Here is a 14,421-nt window from a genome sequence, read left to right as displayed (position 1 = left end):
TTTTAAATTAATATTTAAAATTTTTTCTTTATAGTTGGTTTTTATTAAAATCAATATTTTTTTGAAAAATATATAATTTTACTGCATTAGTATTATAACTCAGCACTATTAAAATAAATTGTGTTACAGAATAGAAACTCTTATAAAATTACTTTAATTATTGAATATTAATAATAATTAATAGTTGTGAAATTGAAATGAAAAATAATAACTTTCTTTTAGTATATTAAAATGAAATTGTTTTGTTATTATAAAAATTATATTATATTCTTCTATTATTTTTATAATAAATAATCAACACTTAAAGTATAAAACTATTTATGGAAAATTTACATGCTAAATTTTCATCTAAGTTTTATATTTTAAATCAAAATTTGATTCTGGGTATGAGTATCATAAAGATATATAATTATGTATGTATTTTCTCATAATTATTATATAATTAAAATTTTTATCTGCTGCTTATAAAGTTCTTTTGCTAGCAATACTGATTTAGTGAATTTTTATTATTTGTTCTAGAATAATTCTCTAATTATATTGAAATATGTGCTATGGAAATTATGTTGACATAAATATACTATAATCTGTTGTAATTAATAATTTGAAAATATCTCTACAGACAGCAATGTCTGTAACACAGAGTTGATTTTAAAAATTTTCCCCATTCTTTTTATCTATGCTATTAGATGAGCAAGTTCCAATTTCCATTTGCACATCAACCAATTCAATTTTTTTTTTTATATTTAAAGTTACTGAATTATATTAATGTTTAATAATGAACAATTGTTAATCTTTAATAATGAATTATGTTAATGTTTAAAGTAACTGAATTGCATTTTTCACTTCACTCAATAAGCCAAAGTCTGCAATTTTTATTATTTTATATTTAAGTTGATTAATTATATTCCGCCCAGGTGGGCCAGTTAGAGTTATTATCAATTTTTTTCTTTCAGCATTTTTTTTTTTTAATTTTGTATTTGGCATTACACTTTTTTCTGGCAGAGCACTATTAGTTTAAATCTATTTTTAGTAGTTAATTTTGATTTGAGTGTTTGTAAAGTTAGTTAATAGAATTTCTAGCGTTTATTATAACTTTTTAAAATTTATTAAGTATTCTACCATTGTGCATGGGATTCCCTATTAAAAATCTTTGTTAATTAAACTGTGTTAGTCAGATTTGAGATCTTGTCAAAAGCATAGTGCTCATCTAGTTGTATACATCTTCTAGTTATTAGATATTAGTTTGTGAGATCATCATGCAAAATATTGAATGAACACTGTGAATTATTGGTAAATAATATACATATCTTTAATTTTATAGGTTGATAACAGTTCTACTCCATGTATAGATTTTAGTCAAAAGTCAAGTCTAGATCTTAGTTCCATAGTGCCTGATGACCATAATCCCTCGAGTTTACCTTCTGTTAAAGAATGTGATAAATTAAGAATTGAACAAGATATGATTCTTTTAGTTGTGATAATATGGAAGGTAGGTGTTGAAACATTGCTGTTTTTTCATTGCTGCATATGTATAAAAAAGATTTTGTGCTATTTTATATGAATAAAAAAATATTTTTTCTAACCTTTATTATCAATTTGGCACATAATGTGCTCCTTTCTTTCTATATAATTTGTATATTTGGTTATATTAACTATTTTTTTTTATTTTAAGAGTTTGTATAATTTTTATCAAATTATTTATGCAGTTGATTTTATAGATTTCGTAAAATTTTTGTATGCTTCATTCTCTTTCAGAAATATTTCTGTTGCAGCTGAGTTTAAAATGTTTATTGTTTATCATTTGTGATAAACGTTTATTTTATTAGAAATTTGATTAAAACTGTATTTTTTTGTGTGTATATGAATAATCATAAAATCATAACTTGAATTCATAAATACCTTTATTTTATCTTTATTCATTTTACAGTAGCTGCCATTTAATGTGATTATTTCCTTGGACTTAAGAATTTTGATAAAGTTAACCAATTGATAACAGTAACCAAATAGGATAAAATAAACTATATTTTTATCACATCAAGAGAAAAGGGAAAATATTTATCTCAGGGCTGTATATAATTTATTTCATAAATAAAAATTTTAAAATTCCTGAATTGTTGCTTATTATCTCTTAACTACAATTATTTTTCCTTAACTATTCATTTATATATAATTTTAATCGTATGGTTCACACTGGGTTTCAGATTAAGAGGGATTTGTCTGATACATTGGGTGATTTTTTTTTTTTTTTTTTTTTTTTTTTTTCTCCACCACATTCATCTTTATTAGAACCATTAACATTTATCGTTAGATCTTGCTTACAAACTGCTCGTGATTGCTCAAAATTTTTACGGAGTAGCAGCTCTGAAATTTTCAACTGCTTCACAGAGTTGCTTTATCTCTTTTTAGGTAAATTGTTACCCCTGTTCAGAATTCCAGTTTTGTTTTAATGATTCATTTTGTGGTTCATGGCTTCTCAAAAGATTTCAAGCCTGACTGGTCATATAGCTGGTCATTTAAACCTATCCAGATCACTGAAATACGGACAAAGAATGTGAATTCCATTTTATGAGAAAACTAACTCTTCTATGCTTAATTACAAATGGATTAAGAAATTCTACAAATGTCATTTCTTAACACTGGTAGAAAATGAAGGATAAATCAATTCTCTGCTTCAAATTTGACAACATTAAGAGATGTATGGAATATTTTTGCATACATTTGAATATATTAGTTCAGAAAATTTTGATAGCATAAAGTGAATGATAATTTTAATAATAATCACATTAAGTGGCATCCATTATATCTATGAATATTAAGTGATTAATTGGCGTAACTCTGCAATTTTTGTAGCAATGCCTTTTCTTAACGAGCACTAGTGATTTTCGAAAAATTAAACTTTTAAGAATTCTTGCGTCTGTTGTGTCCTTCTTATGTATTATTATATTAAATTTCATAATAGACTTTCTTTGTGCAGTAGAACTTGTGTTGTTTGATGTGATTGGAATTATAATTATTCTTAATTAATGGTAATTTGTTTAATGAAAGCTAAGTTATAAATCATGGCTTTATTTATTTGAAAATATAAAAATAAGTCAGCAGTTACTAACTAATATTAACATATTACAAACTCTTATTATTTACCAAACTTTTTATAAGAAAATTCAGGAATATAATTGATTGTCTTTACATTCTTTACATACCCATTGATGATGGCCAGTTACATCAACTACAATATCAGCTTTGTTCAGCTATAAAAAAAAATTCATTTCTAAGAAAAAATGAGAAAATCTAATATTTGCTTCATTGAATAGAGATCCAATTAATTGAGGTTTTATCATATTTTCCAGTTGTAATCAAATTTATTGAATCGCATATAATAATCACTTGTGTTTCTGATGCATATCTAATTAATGTGTATCTAGGCAAAAGTAAATAGAAATGGTGAAGAACGTATTGTCATTGGATTACATCATGTGCCTATACTTAATCTTGATCCCTCGAATGTTGAAATAAAGACTCCTTCTGTTGAAGTAAGAAATGCTATTTTTTTTTCTTTGCAAATTTCTTGTACTTATAAAATAATAAATTATTCAATGAAATTAAATAAAATGTGAAAAATAATTAAGATGTTTAAAACTGTTACTGCTAAAAAGTTGCAAATATTGTTTTTAAGTTACTAATATAAAATTGTAACGTGTAGTTGCTTATAAGATTCTTGAGCATTAAAATTATCATAAATAAATTTCAGTATTCAGTAACAATCCTGTAATTTATTAAATAAATTGGAGCTTTAAATTAAATATACTGAATCTTTCACCTAGCAATCTTAGAAAGCTAATACATTGTTTAAAATTAGATATTGTTTGTGATTCATTAAGAGAATATTCCTAGTAGATCCTATTTCAATTTATAGTGTGCATGATAAAATAATATTTTCCTTAGTTTTATCCATTTCATGTTTGAAATTAATATTGATTATAGACAAGTTTAGAACAAATTGATCAAAGAAATTCTGATAAAATATATTTAGATTTATAAATATAATTGTAAAAAATTATTATGCAAGAAAATTTGCTGATATAAGGAATTTTTTAAATTATTATTATTGTAAATGCTATTCCATCTTCTATAGATATAGTTGTGAATATCCATACAAGTACAAAAACCATGCTCTATTTCATATCTTATTTGTGCATTTATTCATCTACTTCATCATTTGATTATTTCTCTTTTATATTTTCTATCCTTTGTCTTCAAAGGATTCAAAATTTTTCCTCAGCATAAAGATATTAGAAGTTATAAAGCCATAATTTTTTTTTTTTCTCATTTACACTTGAGTTTAAAAATATTTTTGATTAACAGGCCGAGGATATAATACCTGAAAATGAAGAGTCTGAAGTAGATCAACTACATAGTTCTGTGCCTTCTGATTTAGCTGTCACTGCAATGTTGAAATGTTCATTGACACATCCATTTCAAGTTCTGCATAATTTTAGTGAGAAAAGGTGAGAAAGAATCTATTGATGTAAACAGCATAACATAAAGTATTTATTAGATGGAGATTGTTATCCGTATAAAAACAGATAATCTCGGTATAGGTAATACCGGTATATATAAAACAGATAATTTAATGGTATTTAAGTTGCCTGAAAATGAAATTCGCCAGGCTTTTATTATAAACTTCTTAATATATTGCAAGAAATAATTGTGTATAGTTTTCAGAAATCATTATTTGATTTAGTATCCCAATATAGTATATTCTAATTGTGAAAGATGATAATACATCATTTATTTTCATAATATTTTTAAACTTCAAAATTTGAAAATAAATGAAATAAATTAACTTGAAAATAAGCGATAAATCAAAGTGTCCTGTTCAAATGATACCTTAAACTTTTTTTCTTGATAAATCTAGTGCTATATAAATAACTGTATCATTAAAGTTCTCAGTGAAATGTTATTTGCTTTATTGAATTCAAATTAAATATCTGTAACACTAATTTTCTATTTTTGTTAATTATTTTAGTTTCGGTTTGTCATCTTAAAATATATACAGTTCCAATTAAATCACAATGAAAAAAGAATATGTCATCACATTTATTAAACTCATTTTTAAAATATAATTTCTTTATTTCAATTTTCTGAAGTATTATAGATATGTAAATGGGAAAATGAGAAAGGATTTGTTTATGAAATATTTTATGTAATTTTTTACAATTTTTATTTTAATTCATTCTTTTTTATTATCATTATTTTATTTTGCTAAAATATCCAAAAAAAAAACATTCATTAATTTAGTTTGTACTTTTAAATTTTTTTAATAAAAATTGACTGGTAAGACTGGGCCATCAACTACCATTTCAATACAGTATGTCGATACTATAATTTGCGTATACAAGGCATTCTATTAGTTTTTTAAAAAAGGTAATTTGCAAAAAGGTGAAATATGATTATTAAAGCATGGGTTTTTAAGAAATATTTCTTTAATACTTTATGGTATAAAGAACTTTTGCATTTATTAATGAATTTATGATGATTGTTTAATTATTGAAATTTGATACATAAAAACATGCAACAATAATTTAGAGGAATGCTTCAATTTTGAAATAGTTTTTTTAATTAATCAGAGGTAACTTTTTAATTAAATTAATGAGTTTTTTTTAATATCAATTCTTTTATTATTGCTGATTTCTGTGTACTATTTAATTCTTATTTTCTGATATAAAAATGAAATACAATCATTTATTTGAATTTTTTTCAGGGTTATTGTAATCCCTGTTGAATTTGTAGTTCGTAGCACTAGTGATATAGAACTGACTGTTGTCATTGATAATTTATCTCATTTTGAGAGGTAGGTATTAATTACAATTATTATAAGTTTCAGTATAAAAAGTGGAGTATTGATTGATAGTAATTTATATTTTGAGTTGAAAATCTCTTCATTTGATAATGTCATCTAGATATATTAAGACATAATATTATTGTAGTTAGATTTTCAAATGGGGCAATAATGTTACACAGCCCAAAAGGCATTCACTTAACTTGTCAAAGTCATAGTCTATTGGTGAAGGTTGTCTTTTCTCTATCTTCAAGTCAAATCTCAATTTGTCAGTATATTTCAAATCCTGTGTTAAGAGCCATTTTATCATTTAATCAGTCTCTTCTTTCATGCTGTGGACATTTTCTATTTATCCTATATATCTTTCATCTTGATCTTTTATTCCTTCAACTTGGATTCTCATCTCTTCTTTTCTAACTTGGATTATATTTTTCGTTTCTTTTTATCTAAACTGCATTTGTTCTTACTTTTTTTTTTTTTGTCCCTTTTTTCAAAGATTTCTAACTGGGCAGTAAAGTTATCAGTTCTACATTCTCATCCATTTTTCTCACTATCTTGTCAATACAAAACTGCTCTCCCGATACCATATTAGTATAATAATTTAAAATTCTACCTGTAATTGTTAAATTGACAAGTGTTTGGCACAGCTTGGCTAAATCTGGCTCTTGTGCCATTACCCCAAAAACAACAAACTGACAACATTATTACACAATTCATCTGGTGTGGGAATGGCGAAAGTCTTATACATTGGATAATGGAAAACAAAGCACATCTAATAATAAAGCAGCCTATACTTAAACAAAGAATAGCACTTGTAGAAACTTATAGCAGAAGCTGATAAAAATCACAAATTAGAAAACAACAATAATTTTCAGGGTGCATACCCCATAGAGAGTTTGCCCCACAATTAGCATCCAAAGAGAGAATAGCCCCTTGTGTTAATACTTCACTTTTTACTCAACAAAATATAAAACTTTCTTGGTCTCGCCTTCTAATAGAGATAATGCTATAATTCTCCTAATTCCCTTCATTTTTATTATTAAATGCATTGTCAAAGCTAAGGGCCATTCACCTAGTATTCAGTTCAGCATCTATTAAGAATTTCAGTGAATCTCATTTTAGTGAAGAGACTAATATTACTAGAAAATAATTTTAAGAATTTGTAACATAAAATTTGTTGTAATATGGTTTCAAATCCTTCAAAATATGTTTATATTGTATACTCCCCTTACTTATGTTGTACTCCCCTTAATTAATTTAGCCTTCTGTTCAGATGCTGAAAATGATGCATATATTTGTTTCACCCTTTAAACTTTGAAAGTGGCAAATTTCCTAATTCATTACTTGTTAATTGACCATATGTTTTACATGAATAGCTGGCCATGTTTCTTAATGGCAAGGATTGAAATTTCAATTCTGAATATTTTTTTATTATTTATAGTCTTTTTATGTTTTCATTGCAATGCTGTAGTAATTATTCTGGAAGATTCCTTAATTGCATACATATAATTTTTTACTTATTCTTTGTTTAATTGTGCTATGCAATTGTTTGTATCTTCTTATACATGAATAGTTAGTTGCTTTGGTACTGAATATTAAATATATAGAATGCCAGTTCAGCCATTTAGACAGTTAAATAAGTATATCTTTGTTATAGAATTAAAAGGTTTCTTACCATTTTAGCAAAGCAATCTTGTATTTCTGATTGTACCCTTTAATGAATTTTATGATAATATACCTCTCATTTTATAACTGCAATTGTATTTCTTGCTATGATTTGCTAATCAGCTTATTTTTAATTTTAGTAGTGGTGCTTATAATCCTGAAGATGGTTATGGCCATTTAGTTCAAAGATTTACTTGGGTTAATGGAACGAAGAGAGAATTACATGTCAAACCCCATGGTACAGTTCAAGTTCCGTTGCAGGCTATGTTTTGTGCGCCTGGAACTTACAATTTAGGTAATTTAAATATTTTAGTGAATGCTGGCAAGGACAGTTTATTTGTATATCCTTTGCCCCCTTATTTATTAATAATAAACTCATCAAGTATGACATAACAGTATAAAACCTTTTTAGAATTAAAATTATTGTAATTAGTTTATGAAATTCTGTATAATTTGAAATGTAAAATTGAATATTGTTCTAAAATACCTTTATTTGTAAATATGAAAATATTATTATTGAAAACTATTATAATTTTTAAAACCATTGCTCATGATTTTTTCATTGCATAACTTTGATATAATATTCAGATGGTGTGTATTTTGGTAGAAATAATAATAAAGATTAAAACTTATGTTTAGTTATTCATTTCAATGTATACAAATTTATGTTGAATAAATCACATTTTTAATCAAATTTGATATTATGCAATTACAAGTTGAAGTAATAAATGTTTTTAATGCAGTTATATGTTTTGGTATGTTGAATATTTTAGAAATTTTAATTATCTTAACTTTCTAGCTTTTTAAAGGAAGACTTATTTATGAAAATGTTATTACTAATCATGTTCATTATTTTCTGTATAATTTAATGCATAATTTTGTACAAAAATAATTTTCCATTTAAGTGAAACAGGAGAAAAAATTCTGCTTCTTAAAAAAAAATTATCTCATTTAGTATATTATGCCTTAATTATTATAAATATGTTTAGTGACTTTAAAGGAATGACATGGGGTTTGAAATTTTTATCAGTATTATGGTAACCAATAAATTAAAACTTTAAAATTAAAATACTCAAAAAAGTTATGCAATAATTTACATTAAGGATTTTTATCGGAAGGATACTTAGATATCATCTAAGGTTCTGTTTTGTGAGAAGATAATGTAATTTGATCAATAACTTTTTACTAATAATTTTCAGTCTTATTTATATATATATATATATATATATATATACAATTTTTTAAAAAATGCTTCTTTTTGTTTAAAGTATTATTACATGTATGCAAAAACATGTTTCATTGAATTTTGTTAGATAATTTTTCTGAGTAAAACTTGATTAGTTTTCCTCTCAGTTAGTTGATATAGAAGAAAAATCTGTTTCTGTATGGAAAGCATTAATTTGGATTCTTTAATTAAGTTTTTAACTTTTAAGCTAATTTTGAAGTGTGAAAATGATTTAATATTATTTTTTCCATAGACGATTTGTTTTCAAATTTTGTGGTTTATGCACTGTTTGAAGTTTCAATCAAATAATATATATACCTGTTATTTAATCTGTATCTTTCTCTCTTGATTTTTTCAAATGTAAGGTTTAAAAGTGCTCTCTGCCATTAATTGGTATATTTATTTTTGGCCGATAATGAAAATTTCAGTATGTTAGCAAACAAGTTGTTTTAAAAAATTGAAATTCAAAATAAAATAAAAGGTAATTTAAAAAAGGAACTCTGAGCTTAAGCATTCCATGAAATACTTGAGTTTTGTCGGTTAAATTTACTTTAGAATTATCTATTTGTAAATTAATATTTATGATAATTTATGTATATTATTTAATTTTGTGAAGTATGTGACAACTTTTTCTTAATCCATATTAAATTTTCCTTGTTTTCAAGAAATAAAGGGGTGATATATATTTCATTATATTTATAATTTAAAAATAATCAAAAGCAGAAATTGATTTCTCCTTTCACTTCATTATAATTAAGAAGTTGCAGATAAAATATAAGTTTCAAAGAACATTTAATGATAATTTATCTATTGCTCTGAAATCTGTTATGAAATACAAATAAGAGAATGATCATAAACAGAATAATCAAGAAACTGATGCTTGTAGCAAGTTTTATTTAAAATTTGATATAATTGTTTGTAATTAACTCTAAACTTAATTTAGCCTAATGTTAAATTGTCTTTTGAACAGTTTTAAATATCTGTGAATACGTTTTTCTGTGTTGTATAAAAATAGCTATAAAACATTGTATTTTGTATTACTATATTTATAATAATAAAATCTGTTACAAGATCATAATATCTTTGCGTTCTTTCACCAAACCATGTCTCATTTATTTATTGTTTTATCCATTTGGAAAAAAAATTAAACTGAATAATTGCAGAGTTGCCATGCCACCGGGAAAACACAGGAAATTTGAAAATCGTCTGAAAAAACAAGAGAATTTGAAAATTTTCATAAAAACAGGGACTTTTAAGGTCCTTAGTTATTTTCTTCCAATTTAAAAAAATACCTATCTCTATAAAGATTTCAAGAATGAAAGATGGCAGTCTTAGCTTCCAAAAACGAAACAGTATCATTCATGATTCCGTAATGCGAAAACTCACTATTTTTCTATTATCTCCCCTTTTTTTCTGTGTATAGTAGTCCAGTTACTTGTTACTGATTAGCTCCATGAAACTGAGAGCTGAAAATTTGCAGAAGTTGTTTAAATCGATACCCAAATACATGAATTGTCAAAAATGAATAAATAAAGAAAAAAGCAATCTTGCTTTATAACGTTTTTTGTTAAATAATCATTAAATGGTGTATTATGATAACAAAAATGTTTTGTGTTTTATTTCACCTGAGTCCTTTATTTTGTGTGATTTACAATTAAAGAGCTTAAGACATAATATATCCACCCCCTTAGTATATAAATTTTGTTTTGCTAAATTTATTTTAGATAATAAATAAAGCTGATTTTTTCCCCCTCTGAATGTAAATATAAAAGCTTTCTTTTAATAGGCTATTATTTTGCATAATGTTATATTGTTGTTGCCTTTCCATGCTTTTTGCATTCCATCAAAGCATATTCCATTATAAGTAGAGCGAATCCTATTTGCACATTTCTTCATATCTTGAATATATGTACAGGAGTTTTTTTTTTTTTTCTTAAATTTGAGTGGCAACCCTGAATTAATAAATTTTATAAAATCATATTGGCACCATTTAAATTTTTTTAATGTTTTAATAATTTTACATTTAATTGTGTTAGATTTTTTTTAAATTATAAAAATGATTTTTTAGTTTAAGATGAAATGGAATATTCTTTATCATGTTCCTCTGCCATCAAATAATTTTAGTGCAAATTTATATTTGAATAATAAAATTACCAAAATTAAATACTTGATTCTCTCAATAAATACCATAAAATGTTTGAAATCTTAGTAAGCATTTAAATAATTTAGCATTGTTAATTAACTTTAAACAGCTAATGGCATTGAACAAAATTAAATTCCAATAATATTTATATACAAATTATAAAATTGTCAATGACACTGAAAGATTCTATGAAACAATGATGATAATATGAAATAAGAAAACGGGATGTGGATAAAGAGAAACATGTACTCACATTTTTATGTGTTATTATAAGATTGATTTTTAATAAAATCAGAAATAGATTCTGTGGAAAGTCAAATCTGATGTCTGCAATTTATTGGATGGCCTTACACAGAAAAGAAATACCTGGGAAACCAAGTTTCGTTCAGCAGTTCAATCTTACCTACATACAAACTGGTCATTTAAATAAAAAAAAAATCTAGAATGCACTTAGTTGAGCATGTTATTCTAATTAATCGGTATTACAGTATTTATTTTACAATTTAACTATAATTACTTATATTTGTGAATTTACACACAATCTTGCCATGTCACCATGGTCCGATCAGGTCCGAGATGACGTTGTATGACATTTTCAGCATAAGAGTAGATTTAAAAAAAACTCTATTAATTAATTATAAAAAAAAATGTTATCGTTTTTTGTGCCTGTAAAATCGTGTTTTTTTAGGAAAGACACCTATATAGAAAAACTTAAAAAGCAAAATTATAAAATATAAATATATAAGTAAAAAAAATAAGAAAGCAAAAAGCGCGACTCGAACCCCCAACACACGCGTCATTCATGTTGTTCTGACCACTCTACTGCACTGCCCACACTTCGAAGTGGAATACTTATTCTGATAGGTTTTATTTTGGGAGGGGGATCTTTTTCCAGAAAGACACTTATATAAATAAACTTAAATAAGCAAAACCTTATCTAAATATAAAATTTGATCCACATCGTTAGAGTCGTTTCCAAGATGCACGGAATAATATATATATATATACAGGGTGTTGCCGAATTCGACCGACAAATTCAGAGAGGTGATAGAAGTCATCAAGAGGATTAAGAATCGCCATACAACATAAGGTTCCAAACGACGTTTAGTAGGGGAAAATCCCCAAAATATAAGGAGACGAAAATTGTTCGAAAATGTAAAAAATTAATTTAAAAAAATAACAAATGATTTTTGAACCATGAATTTTCTTTTAAGTGAAAGTACATTCTTAAAGGTTATTTTTCATGTAAGTAACATGCCGATTTGATGATACAGGGGGGGGGGGGTCGTAAATTATTTTATTCATGATTATATTCAGGATTTATTTTTGGTAGAGGAATTAATGTTACAATTTTGAAGAGAAGATACCTCACTTAAATTTTTTCTTGCTTATTAAAAGACATGATTAATTTTTGAATATTATTGCTATTAGTAGTGTGTTCAAAATTGCTTATTTGAATAAGAGGCTGAATATATAAAATCTGTGTTTGAATCCAGAAAAAATTTTGAGATAGATGGAATGTATAGAATAGATGACTAAGAATTCTTTTAGCAAACATTCTTGAATCTTCTCTTTCTGTTTGGAATATCATGACTTGTACATTGTACCGAAATATATGCAGTGAATTGGCTGAATTTTCAGTTATAATCATGCATTTCCTAATAGTGAATGAAAACCGAGATCAGGTTATGCATTTTGCTGAAACAGGCGATGCACATTTTGAGACCTCTCATTTAATAAAATGGTCAATTCAGTTTTTAATTTCTATACATTTTTAATTTAATCAAAATATTAATGTTTTATTCTTAGTTTTATTTTTTTTTATTTTTTATTTCACTGACTTTGTGATTCACTGATTTTTCATGGCTCATGATTATAGATATTCATGTTTTGTATATCATGTTATTTAAATGCTCCAATAATTAACATAATGGTTCACATAAGAATTTGATCAGTATTTTATAGTAAACAGAATAAATATTTTTTGCAAATTTATTTATTTGACAACTAACAAAAAAAAAAGTTTTCATCGACCCACTTGCAGCCCCTTCTCAACTTAGCAGTCTGCCTACTCGAAAATCCACCACTGTTGAAAACAAGAGTAAAAGTTTTAGAAGTGAACATGGAAAGGATGTTTTAGTCATTTGTTTTAAGTATATATTAAAATACAAAATGTTTATATGTTGTTCAAAGATTCATTCTGCTTATAATATTTAACAGCCCTTTAAAAGCAATATTTTAATATTAGTATTTAATATATATTAATTTTTATTAATATTTTAAGCCAACTTTTAAAATTGGAGCGTGAGGAATTTAGAAAATTGTAAATGAATGCACAATGGCACTAATGTCTTTGCGCTAATTATTTTAGATAAATGCAAACAAATTGTTTTTCTGAAAATAAATAATTAAAAAATAAATTGAATCAAAGTACTCCATCATTTACTGTATTTTCTGTTGTTATGAATCTATATATTATTTCTCTCATAGAAGGAAGGAAGATTTACAAGTATTGTTTATAAATGAGATGTCAGTAATCCCTGATCTTGAAAATAAAGTTTCAATAAAATACAAGAAATATGGAGGTATCTCTATTTAAATCCGAAATCTTTTTTGGCTGGCTTTCTTCATAATGGCTGCAGAGTATGCAGTATCCCTGCACACCTTCACATAATGCCCATCCCCCCTAAGCCATCAAATTTAACATTCACTTTTTTTACAGTTAAATGCTTAAAAATCTGGTGAGCCTAGAACTGAAATTTCAGCTAGATAAAAGAGGTCAAAAGATAATATTAATACTGAGGGGATGGCACAAAAATATAATCGTAAAAACTCCGATGGCCTTCAAAGATGCCCTGCTGACTCATTTCGGTTAAAATGGGCAACTTACATCAATTCCATCGTAAATTTTGAAATAATCATACAAAATTATGGGGGACATGCAACAAAATTTTAACAACAATACAATTTAGGGGACATACAGCAGATAAAGGAGAAGCATATATTGTAGTCTGTCTTCCTCTAGGGTCCTGTATTCATCAGTTTTAAAAATTATACATTATTAAACATTTTTAATTAAAATTCTGGGCAGCGTAGATAATTTTTTAAGATCTCCAAGATTTTTGCATCCATTTATAGAGATGACCGAACCTGCTTCTATAATATTCTATCCCCCATACAGAGAATACATAAGTGAAATCACTTACACGAAAACCGATATGCTCTTTGGAATGCTGTTCGCGGAGTGAGCTCTCTAGCTGCACTCTGGAGTGGTATTGCTGCTTTCTCTTCTGATTGTGTTGTGAATTCCTATAAATGCTATTCTTTGCATAGCCGCAGCTTCGTTTTTTTTTTATTGGTGCTTCGTGTTTTTTGTTAAGAGTCTTTTTTTTTTTTATTATTATTATTCAACTTGTCGAACTTTTTTCACGCTACGTCTTCTGGATGATTTCAGTAACACTGAGTACCTTGCTTTCGAAAAGTTTTAATGTCATAATTCTTTTTTCTTTGTCTATCAGGAACAAAGATTATTTTTTTAATCTCGTACCT

The 14,421-nt window shown here is 25.9% G+C and overlaps 1 protein-coding gene across 2 annotated transcripts in view; it reads left to right on the top strand.

The window, feature by feature from the left end:
• LOC129984095 (trafficking protein particle complex subunit 8-like) overlaps window positions 1-8,740 on the top strand; it is a 38,590-nt gene extending 29,850 nt beyond the window's left edge. Inside the window, exons 24-28 of one of the 2 annotated variants that reach the window (XM_056093876.1) lie at window positions 1,322-1,489; window positions 3,423-3,530; window positions 4,363-4,505; window positions 5,762-5,851; window positions 7,648-8,740. In XM_056093876.1, coding sequence (XP_055949851.1) covers window positions 1,322-1,489; window positions 3,423-3,530; window positions 4,363-4,505; window positions 5,762-5,851; window positions 7,648-7,897 — 759 coding nt within the window. In that variant the 3' untranslated portion in view covers window positions 7,898-8,740. Of the gene's footprint in view, window positions 1-1,321; window positions 1,490-3,422; window positions 3,531-4,362; window positions 4,506-5,761; window positions 5,852-7,644 lie in introns of both variants that reach the window. The other variant, XM_056093875.1, reaches the window with a different exon arrangement.
• Window positions 8,741-14,421: the final 5,681 nt, after the last annotated feature.

The sequence above is a fragment of the Argiope bruennichi genome, chromosome 9 (genome assembly GCF_947563725.1).
Source record: "Argiope bruennichi chromosome 9, qqArgBrue1.1, whole genome shotgun sequence".
Taxonomy (NCBI): domain Eukaryota; kingdom Metazoa; phylum Arthropoda; class Arachnida; order Araneae; family Araneidae; genus Argiope; species Argiope bruennichi.
This window is presented reverse-complemented; position numbering and strand designations above follow the sequence as displayed.